We start from the raw sequence: 11756 nt of genomic DNA, 5'->3' as shown, positions 1-11756 counted from the left end.
TGTTTCATTGTCAATAATGCTGCATTCCTGCTGCGTTTGCTCATATGAAAATTTCCGTGTAAAGATATAAGTTATTATAATGCAACTTTCGTATCTTAAATGGCAATTTTCGAACCAATTGAAATTTTTACACAAAATTTAGAATTTTTTATTAGAGTCTCCAGATTGAGACACATTTTTTCCCTTCATACTAAAATTATAACTCCCAAAGAATTCTTAGCGACCACTTCACGAGGATGCGTTTCGAAAATATTGAATGCAAGTACATTTATGGTGATGGCGTAGTACATAGAAAGATTCACATTAGGTAGATACTAAAAGTAATATTTACCATGTATCATTTGCGGTTGAAATACAATGGTCATACTTCTTTAATTTGAAATATCGGAAATAGCCCAAGGATCCTCTGCTTTCAAGATACATCATACACTTCTTATGCTTTCCACACCATCCTTCTCTTGGAATTAACTCCATTTCTTTTAACCATTCAATATCGTTATCAGGCTCGTTCATTCTCTTATTAATTTATACGATTCCTGACGATTTAAGTGCAAATAAAACACCAATGACAATGTGATCCACGTGACTGATCCATGTTTTACGTTGGACTCTCAACAACCGCGATTGAAACAAATGAAAATCATGAAAAACAATTGAAAATAGCAGATTCTTCAACTTGCTTTCAAAGCTGCATTCCATGTTCCCGCGGTTGTGACTACGTCGGTAACATAGACAATGGCACGTAAATAGTAAGAAAATTTTTTTTCGAACCGCCAAAAATTCCTTTTGCAATCATGATTCTTATAAAAAAAGAACTTATTTTAAAAGTTTCAGCCAATTCGGAGAACGGGGCTTTTCGGAAGTACACCCGAGCACAGACTGTGAATACCGGCCTATACCGGCGTACGGACGTTCGCCGTTAGAGGCGGTAGCTTATAACAGTCAAAAATCGGCTCGGATAAAACAGTCATGTCCTTCCTCATCTCTGGTTTCCAACACTATCCTATTCATGTCTGACTGACCACTGATCATGAGTATCAGAGAGAAACTGAGAGTGCTCATGGAGCCGTTTTGGCGTCTCCCATACTAGTGCTGCACCTTGCGGCCAACTGGGGAAGATGGTCCACCTTTAGCATGTAGCAGAACCTTTGTAGGAGAAATCTACCCTGTTCGGTTCCACCGTAGCACAGGCCAGAATCAGGGCCAGGTCCACCGTAGCATATACACATTATAGGCAGTACCAGGCAGTATGAAGATGGGATATAGGAATATATATATATGTCGAATGGGAATCGTTCGCTCGAGTGATAGCCGCAATAGCTTTGACGGACGAGCAAGTTCGCTGAAATACAGATGGACCGTTCATTTTGAAAGTCGTGCAAATCCATTTTCCCATATATGTTAATTATGTCAAGTCGGGAGATGTTTCTACTAATTTAACAATATGTAACTTGATTATATAAAAATACAAATTTTACTCGCAGAACCGCAGGTCAGGAAGTACACAGGGTAATGAAATTAAACGCAAGACAGATTTAATATGAAATTCGACATTTATTCAATAATTTTTTATTATAAACATCGGTCCGCGGCCGCGTCTTAAATCGACACTTTTAGCCGAGTGGATGAAATTTGTGTGCGTGCTGATGCGTCAGTGAAGCGAATTTTAAATTCGGCCGTCTTCGGACATCTTCGGAAAGAAGGTCGGAAACTTCGGTGCTGATTGCGTGAATCGAGCGCATCTGAAAATCACGGTCTCCTCTCCTCGAGGTTCGAAGTCTTCCAGGCTCGGCTCGGAGCCTTCGAAGCTCCGTGTGTTCGAAACCCAGGCACTTCACTTTTTTTTGTTTATTCGACAATTTACATAGTCGATGTATGCANTGCATACATCGACTATGTAAATTGTCGAATAAACAAAAAAAAGTGAAGTGCCTGGGTTTCGAACACACGGAGCTTCGAAGGCTCCGAGCCGAGCCTGGAAGACTTCGAACCTCGAGGAGAGGAGACCGTGATTTTCAGATGCGCTCGATTCACGCAATCAGCACCGAAGTTTCCGACCTTCTTTCCGAAGATGTCCGAAGACGGCCGAATTTAAAATTCGCTTCACTGACGCATCAGCACGCACACAAATTTCATCCACTCGGCTAAAAGTGTCGATTTAAGACGCGGCCGCGGACCGATGTTTATAATAAAAAATTATTGAATAAATGTCGAATTTCATATTAAATCTGTCTTGCGTTTAATTTCATTACCCTGTGTACTTCCTGACCTGCGGTTCTGCGAGTAAAATTTGTATTTTTATATAATCAAGTTACATATTGTTAAATTAGTAGAAACATCTCCCGACTTGACATAATTAACTTGCTCGTCCGTCCAAGCTACCGCGGCTATCACTCGAGCGAACGATTCCCATTCCCATTCGACATATATATATATTCCTATATCCCATCTTCATACTGCCTGGTACTGCCTATAATGTGTATATGCTACGGTGGACCTGGAGGTTCTTATCTCTGCTACGGTGGAACCGAACAGGGTAGATTTCTCCTAAAGGTTCTGCTACATGCTAAAGGTGGACCATCTTCCCCAGTTGGCCGCAAGGTGCAGCACTTTCGAAGCGGTCTTACGAGAGAACAAAGGCATGAGCACTCTCAGTTTCTCTCTGTGAGTATTAAATGTTGGCACGTTGTGGCTGATGTACGTACATAGAAGGACAATTACGAAGTAATATTGCATTAAACACATCGAAATTTTAAATACAGTACTTCGGTAATGTACTGCGTTGAACACTGTAATTATTAATATTCGTTATACCTTTAGTGATAGATTCATACAGTTATGTATTACTTAAAGGTTATGGTTTTTAATTCTTAAGTGAACTAATAACTTGCTGAATAACATATTTTTGTTAAATGTCGCTTTTCATACCAATAGATCAAAATTGGAAGGGATGGTATGATTACATAACACTCACTATTTGTAGAAACATTCACGAAAAGAAAATTTTATTCCTTGGGCACTTACATTATATAACAGTTACATTGTGTTCGTTTTGTTAGAATTCTGATCTCTTCTTTTATTATTATCACGTTTACTTTTTATTATTATCCTAATGTATAAAAAATAACTAGTAGGAAGATCTTTAAAATGTGTCTTGCCTTAGAATATATTTCAATAGAAAATTAAATATGTAGAAAACATAAAACACTATATCTATTGCATAAAAATATAGGACATATCGATAGTTGATTGCATATTACAATGCTTACATGATAAAAGAAATTTTCATGTAAAACGCATTTTTTATCTGGTACCCTAGATGTATTTTGCATAATGTCCGCAGACTTTTAATCATTAAATTCAAAATGCACAGTACACTTTTTTTTTTGAAGACAGTTCCTCTCAAAATATATAGAATTACATCTTCAACTAAGAAACGTGAGTTTCAAAAATTATGCACAAAGTTTAGTTGCCTCGCATCCGAGTTCAGAAGCATTGTCAGGAAAATAAAATATAAATATGAAAAAGAAGCTTTGCTATTTAAAATGAATTCTTACGTAGTTCCAGGGCAGAGATGAACATTTTTGGCGAAATTTGATATTTCCTTAACTTAGCATGCTGCTGTATAAACATATATTTTTCTAAGTCGTATTTTTTATATTATTCTTGCATCATTAGGGATAAAAAAATTGTAATGACGCAAAATACAGCATCCTTTAATTCGAGAAATGTGCACGAAAAGATTTCATTGCCAAGTGGAAAGGAAAACATTCATTCCTCTACAAGAAGTAAAAAATTAAATGTTACAAGCAAGCTTAGCAATAAATCATGTTGGAAAAGCGCCTGCTCATCCTTGGATGGAAATTTAAATGTTGAAGTAACTGATAGCAGTCGTGCGATTGCTGGCAGCACGATCAAAGGAACAGGATTCCAGATTTTCAACGATGATGTTAATAATAATGTTTCCATAACGTTAAAACGGTGTAGCAAGACAAAGAGCATGGCTAGAGTGTTTCCTAATGATGATAATAATATTACACAGGTAAATATATTATTACATTTCTAGAGATACGTAGTTCTATTTTTATGATTATTCATAGTTTAATATACTTTTTGCATAATATTTGCAGTTTGCTGCAAGGAGTACCAATGCACAAAGATATGTTTAAGTACGCAAAAACTCAGAAATTCCCAACACAAAAGTGTCTAATGTTTCAAAATTTTTTCTAAATTATAAAAAGTGAATTAAATATGTTATTTGCAAGTGTTGGGCCATTGATGTGGCTAATTTATTATTTAAAAAAATTTTAATACTGATAATATTTTTTAATCTTTCATATATCATCTTTTATCATCTTTATCTATCTCTGTGTGTGTGTGTGTGTGTTTGTGTGTACACCAAATACCGAGTTTAACTCGTTTTTACAAAAATATATCATATTTATCGATTCAGGTTAAAAGAAAATATGTAATCAATGCAAATTAGCAAACAATAAGTGAAATTTAACCTAAATGATGTTAATAATGCTTTTATTCTTCTTTTAACAAATTATACTTGACATTTCAAGGTTAACAATTTTTTATTGCATTTTATTCTACGTCATGGGGATAAGAAGTCATGTGGGTCGAAGGAGCCACGAATTAACCATTCTCATAAAAAATAACAGCAGATTTTCATTATTAGTACTACTTATTTTCTCTAAAATGGTTTACATTTCTACAATAAAGTAAGAATTGATAGTAGATGTGATACAAGATAGTATTGTTGTTTATAGTATTGATAGTGCTGTTGTCTATCAGCACTGTGTGCTTTGGCATATTTTCCAAGTCGAACATAATTGATCATAATCAAAAATGTCTAATCTATTTTTAATATTGTTTATAATTCGCTAATGTAAACTTGGTATATGTCGTAAATGCTGGGAGATATACTCTATTCGAATTTTCAATTCTTCCACAATTATTTCGTTTTCCGATCTATATATCAGTTCCTTTATCTCTCTCCGTAAGAAAAAATCTAATGGATTGAAATCAGGCGATCGCGGAGGCTATATGATTGGTGCAGGTCTTCGACCAGTCTACTTTGACCCATAAACATTCAATTTAAAAAGTTTCGAACCGGTCGGATCGACTAAAGCGCGCTAGTGCTCCTTCGTGCATAAAATAAATATATGGATGCCTCTCGCACGGTATGATAAAACGCAATTCAATCAATAATAATGAACGTAAAAACGTAAGGTAACTTTCACTCGTTAAACAATTTGGAAGATAAATAGGGCCAATAATTCTCTTTCCTAGAATGGCTGTCCACACATTAACTGAAAAGCACTCTCGATTGAAATGTTGTATTATGGTATCGATACTTCCAAATTCTAACATTTTGCCTGTTTTGTAAATCGTGATTAGAGAAACTTCTGTCATCTGTGAAAAGAGTATTTTTCAAAAAATTCTGATTTTTATGTGACTTCCGACGCATTACTTCAGTGAAACGTTTCCGAACATCATAGTCAATATTTTGAAGAGCTTGAACCTTCTGAATATGAAAGGATTAGAGACCCTTTTCACGAATAATACGATGTATTGTCACATCTAAGATATTGACACGACAAACAATGTAACGTAAACTAATTATTGGATATTGTTAGATTATTACCTAACGGGGTCCGGAATTTCGAGGAGGAGTATTTGGAGACAGGTTTTTTAATAAGTAGAAATAAATTCCAATTTGGAATTTAAAGATTAAAGGGCCTATCTGGATAAGGGGGTCAAATGTGCCCTTGAGCCGAATGAAGCGCCGTTCACGCCATTCGATAGCATATCAAAAAAGAAACATTCACTCCAATTTTTAGCCCTATATCTCAACCNTTCGGAGCCCCAGTGTCAATTACTACGGATCAAGGATCTCAATTTGAATCTAATTTGTTCGAAGCTTTAACGAAATTGGTCGGGTGTAATAGAATCCGAACAACTGCATATCATCCGCAAGCGAACGGAATGATAGAAAGATGGCATAGATCGTTAAAAGCAGCTATCATGTGTCACCAAACTAAGGACTGGGTAGAGATCCTGCCTACGGTTCTGCTGGGACTCCGAACCAGCTTTAAGGATGACATTCAAGCTTCCGCAGCCGAAATGGTTTATGGTACCCCGTTGAGGCTACCTGGAGAATTTTTCGTCTGCGAAGAGGAAAGCGAAAATCCACAGATCTTCCTGGAAAAATTCAGACAGTATATTAGAGCTGTAAAACCTAGGCCAGCAGCGAATCATTCTAAAAGAAGATCGTTTATACATAAAGATTTGTATACATGTTCGCATGTGTTCATTCGAGTCGACGCGGTTAAAAGACCACTTGAAGCACCTTACGAAGGCCCGTTCGAAATTTTAGAACGAGTAACTGACCACGTTTTCAAAATTAATTATAATGGTAGAACTGTTAACGTTTCAACGGAGCGATTAAAACCCGCTTTTTACGAAGCGGAGAGAACGGATGAACCAGCAGTCGCTCCCAGAACGTACACGCGAGGCAAAGTTACGTTCAGGTAGATTTATATCTTCGATGTATATTTGGCGGATTTCGCGAGTTCAAAATTTGAACTCTCTCAGGGGGGAGTAGTGTGGCGAAAAGGTCCCTAGACGGGTCCGCGACACGTTAGGTTTAGTTAGCTAGTAAGTTGTGTTGTTACTTAGTTGGTAAGATTAGTTTTTAAGTTTACCTCCCCTTTTTCTACACTGTAACGGAAAAATACTTAGCACAAAGTGTTACCTCCGAACGCCTCGTGGTTTCATACAGAAAAGAACGATTCGTAAAAGTGAGGTGAAATAAACGATCGAAAAGAACACGTGGCTTATTTATTTCAACAATATCAGAAGCTCTCCCCACAGATACCACGTTACCCTTTATACACGTAAACTCGACATTTTGCACTGCTTCGTGAATATTGATTGTTTCCTTCGAACTGTCTTAATGTTTAAGGTTTTCAATCAAATTTTATGGATTCCTTTTCGATTTAGAACAAGTCTTATTTCAAAAGATGTTCTTAATACAAAGGGCTGGCATTTTTAGCACTTTTTTATTTTTCACGGCTACATTTTGCAAGGGAAAAATCTGAAAAAATTCTCAGACTTGTCCAACTACACTACGAACATGTCAGAATTTTTTCAGATTTTTCGCAAGGCGTTAAATAAGGAAAAACCTCAAAAAACTGATTTTTCGAATTTTCTCGATTACTCCCCCCCTGGTTGAGATATATTGCTAAAAATTGGAGTAAATGTTTCTTTTTTGATATGCTATCGAATGGCGCAAACGGCGCTTCATTCGGCTCAAGGGCACATTTGACCCCCTTATCCAGCTAGGTCCTTTGCGTGTTGTTAATAGAGAGTGGACTGTATGGTGGAGACGAGAATAATTTCTCGTCTCGGGGTCAACTCAACTCACGATTAATCAAGTGAGGAGGACTTGATGTTGCACTGGTTCGGTGCGCCGAAGCAACCTACGATCGTTTTCTGCAAGGCGCCAAACTATGATCAGTCCCCTTTACAGAATACTTCGGACTTCGTCAAGGAGCTTCTGACCGGGAGGGCTATCTGACCGCCAAACTATGATCAGGCCCGATGCAGAAATACTCCGGATCATATCCTGAAGAACCCTACCGGAATAATATAACCGGTGAGCTACGTACAAGAGCTATAAGGGTCACGGGAACGTCCGAGACTCGGACACGTATAAAATAGACGTGTCCTTGTTTCGACACTGATAATCAGTGCGAACGTCAGGAACCTACTTTCTCAAATTACGAATTAGAATGCACTCGTAATAGATCAGGACCGGTCGAATGATAATCGTTCTTGCCGAAATAATCTGTAAACCGAGCGTCTTTAAAGTCGAAAACAGAATGACGAGGGCCTTCGCGTCTCCTTACCACGAAGACTCTTTCGCCGCGATGCGGCGTAGAAATCGAATACATTCGATCTCTTTCTAATTACGGTGTTTCCGAAAGAGAAACATCTTGTTTCGAGAATTCGTATTCGAAAAATCTCGTTAACTCGCCGTTAGGAGGCCTGACGTTTACCGAGTGGAGCGGTGTTTACATCGCGGCGCTGAGCATAAGAAATGTTATACTATTTCTTATACCCGGAAACCGTCTGTATTCCGTTGAAGTGTGTTTATATTTCCGACAATTCGTAATCGAATTCTCGAAACACGGATTAAGTTAATAACTGCAGGCCGAGCAATGCTCTTAAGCCCTGCACCATTCCAATCTTCAAACAGATATGATTGTGCAAGTGTAATGAGTTGATCTTCCACACGCCAATGTACACACGGTCGACCAGTTCTCCTATAATTATTAATGGAATTCATTAGTGAATCTCCATCTCCAAAACGTTGGTCTAATTATTGGAATTGCCGTCGATTAGGATCTTATCTCGCATGTCTTTCATTACGTGTACGCCACATTTGGCATGCTCTGGTATAGTTTCTAAATTCTTCAACCATCGCAGGAAGCGTTTGCCAAATATTTATGTAGGATCTTTCGTTTAAAACAAGCCATCTAAATATCTTCTCTATCTCTAAACATACAAAAAATGTTTCTGACGTAAGCTATATGGTTTTAAGAGGTGAATCACATGCAATAATTGTTTTTATAAATTGTAACTTTTTAATGGTTTTTTCAAGGTCACTCATGTTTTTTACGTATACATGTAATGTAAACCTACTAGTGGGCAATATTTTAAGGACGTGTTTTATGGTCGAAAATAAGACGAAAATAAAGAGGGGCTTCGTTAATTGGTTATTAACATTTAAAAATTCAATGTTATTGTCCCTAAAATTGACAATACGACTTACATCGACAGACGTTTTCAGCATACGCTCAGCTGATCACCACCGATCGATGCATGTTGATAACCGTAAGTAGGATCGTACCCATAAGAAATTTATGGGTTTACCTCGGGTGCTAGAGATGGGAAATTATTTTAAAACAATGTATTCTGACATTCAACCTAATCGCTCGCTCAATCCGCAAGAGCACATCGAAACTCGCTCTATGGGATTTTCGAGTCAAGAGGGTGAATGGCTTTTTCTACGCACCGAAATGAAATATTCATACGAGTACACATGCACCGAAATTATCCCGTCCGTAGTGTCCACGAGACACGAAACACACAGTCACAATCCACATTAAAGCACTAAGCGCAGAATGACGCAATGAAATTCTTAAGCTTGTTAATCCTTTACGCGACGCACTTGCCACAAGATAACGGCTAAGAAGTTATTGTTGGAAAGATAACAGAAGAACGCACGGTTCCCGCAGGAGCGTAATGTGAAATACGCCTACGCTATTAATGTGTGTGTGTAGTAGTACGATTATTGTCGAGAACATTTTACGAGACGAATTTTAAACTCGCCCGGCTTCGGGCATCATCGGAAAGAAGGTTGAAAATTTTGGTGCTGATTGCGTGAGTCGAACGAATCTGGATGTTATATGTACATTAAAGTAAGATAAGTACGATTTCGAATAGGGCGCGGTAATTAGGTATTAACGGCGATCGGCGCTGATAGCGAGATGTACATTACGAACATAGATATACAGAGTGTCTCAGAACTAGTGTTAGGCCTTGAAATGGGGAGGAGCCATGGTAATTTTAAAAAACTTTTTCCTTTGCAAAAAAGTCTTCCGACGCGTGGTAGTCGAGTTATTAACAAAAACTCTCGACGAATCAGAGCGCGAGTATACAAGGCGGGCAGGAGCGAGATAACCGCCTCGTGCGTTGTCGCGCCCGTACGTCGCGCTCGTGACGGGAGCACAAGATGAAAGAAATGTTACATGCAAAAATGAATTAACAAATTGATTAAATGTGAAAGAAAAGAAAGAGATTAGTGGTTAATTACGTTCGCTGAACGAATGTAACATACTGAATGAAATAACTAAGAAATTTACAAATTACAGAGTACGTAAAATTATGAAAAATGCGAAAAAAATCAGAGTTGAACTTACTTCTTCGTTGGTCAGTGCAACTGCTCGTAGAAGAACGTCAATGGGTCGACCTTCGGCACTCGAAGATAGCACACATGGCTCGCAGCAGCTGATGCTTGGAGTAAGTCAGTGACCTGCACCCGATGGTTTTTTCCTTATCATCATGATCATTGTCACTTTCCCACTGGCAAATTTTCACAAAACAAAAATTGTCACTTTTACACTNGCAAAGGAAAAAGTTGTTTAAAATCACCATGGCTCCACCCCATTTCAAGGCCTAACACTAGTTCTGGGACACCCTGTATAAGTATGCATATATATGTATATATAGGTATATATATATGTATGTATATGTATATATAAGTATATATATATATATGTATGTATATGTACATATATAAGTATATATATATGTATATATAGGTATATACATGTGTATATAAATAGGTAAATATATATAGCATATTCATAGATATATGTAGATATATGTAGCATATATGTAATAGACATATACAGCATATATGTACATTGATATGTATAGCATATGTTCGTCAGAGGGTTAGAAATCAAATTGTATTTTACCACCCTAGGGCGTAAGCTCAATTTTACCGCCCTAGGGCGGGAAAACTCTATTTTCGGTCCACTTTATAAGCGTCGAAAATGGTCTTTTTTGGCCTCGAGTTATGAAAAATGTGTTTTAGGTTGCAGATTGCAATAACAATGAAGAAATAAAGAGAAGTCTAGCCGGATAAGATGGTAAAATGTGCCCTTGAACAAAATTCAACTTGCAATGAGTCATTCGATAGAAAATCCAAAGCAAACGTTTTCAATTTTCAACCCTCTATCTCAATTCGGAGGGTAACTATGAGGGTTAATCAGTTTTATCGTTTTTGCCATATTTCTCTTATTAAACGTTTAGCACAAAGTCTAACAAAATTCTCACATGTTTGGCGATACTCGATATTAGAGACTTTTTCACATTTTTTCGTTGCATAGTTTGATCGGGAAAAATAAAAATGCATAAAGAAATGCTGATTTCATATAAATAGCGACATCATTTATATTTTTATGGTAGACGTGCCTCAACCCAACTATTACACCCAATGTTTTCTTAGATTTTTCGGTGAGATGCGCTATAACTAAAAAAATCGAAAACCGATTTTTTCGCGCTATGAAGTACCTTATGATTCGAACTTTTACATTTCCTTTCCTCAGTAGTCGTATTTCTTTTTGTTTAATACTTTTCTATACAACAACATTAAGTACCAATTGAAAAAATGAAGTTAAATGGATTTAATTGGATGTGTGGCTGTTATGTTCTGTTGCAGCTTCGACGTTGTTAAATCGTCGGTTTGTTGGGTCGAGTAAGTAAGTAGCTGGTGGCACTAACACTACTCTTTTTTAACAGTGATTCGAATCCATAGTCAAGCCCTTATTTCTTCTTTAAATATTCGCGGTCCTTAATGGTTTGACGGTAACTGAAGCATACTTGAATACATTTTGTATAAACTTTTTAAATAATTAAACATCAATTTTTTATTTTAATATAAATATTACTTAATTTTAAATAAAAAATTGATATTCGTAATTGGGACAGGTGGACTTAACAAAAAGAATCATGCTCCAATATTAATTTTTTTCGTGTACTGAGTTTAATTATTTAAAAGTGTATATATATATCTACGTATGGCATAGACTCGAAATTTCCACTTTCAAGCGTTGAACCTCTCTAAAAGGATTAAATTTCATCAAAGGGGAAAATGTTGTGGGTCATCCTTATAT

The 11756-nt window shown here is 37.0% G+C and overlaps 2 protein-coding genes across 4 annotated transcripts; both read left to right on the top strand.

Annotated features, from left to right (window-relative positions):
* The first annotated feature begins 2683 nt into the window (after positions 1–2683).
* Positions 2684–4272, top strand: LOC113464904 (uncharacterized). Of its 3 annotated transcripts, none has more exons than XM_026817538.1 (3): positions 2684–2769; positions 3679–4042; positions 4131–4272. In XM_026817538.1, exons 2-3 carry the CDS (start codon positions 3695–3697, stop codon positions 4167–4169), a joined length of 387 nt encoding a protein of 128 aa, XP_026673339.1. In that variant the 5' UTR covers positions 2684–2769; positions 3679–3694; the 3' UTR covers positions 4170–4272. The 3 variants fall into 3 exon arrangements, with proteins under 3 accessions (XP_026673339.1, XP_026673337.1, XP_026673334.1); XM_026817536.1 differs by having other exon boundaries at positions 2684–2791; XM_026817533.1 differs by having other exon boundaries at positions 2684–2953.
* A 1605-nt stretch (positions 4273–5877) lies between these two features.
* LOC113464903 (uncharacterized) lies at positions 5878–6559 on the top strand. Its single transcript, XM_026817527.1, has one exon. The coding sequence runs from the start codon at positions 5995–5997 to the stop codon at positions 6541–6543; it is 549 nt and encodes a 182-aa protein (XP_026673328.1). The 5' UTR covers positions 5878–5994; the 3' UTR covers positions 6544–6559.
* The last annotated feature ends 5197 nt before the right edge of the window (positions 6560–11756 follow it).

This window comes from Ceratina calcarata, unplaced genomic scaffold (genome assembly GCF_001652005.2).
Source record: "Ceratina calcarata isolate Rehan_Ccalc_2016 unplaced genomic scaffold, ASM165200v1 scaffold135.2, whole genome shotgun sequence".
NCBI classification, from domain to species: Eukaryota; Metazoa; Arthropoda; class Insecta; order Hymenoptera; family Apidae; genus Ceratina; species Ceratina calcarata.
The sequence above is the reverse complement of the archived record's forward strand: the minus strand, read 5'-3'. Positions and strand labels throughout refer to the sequence as shown.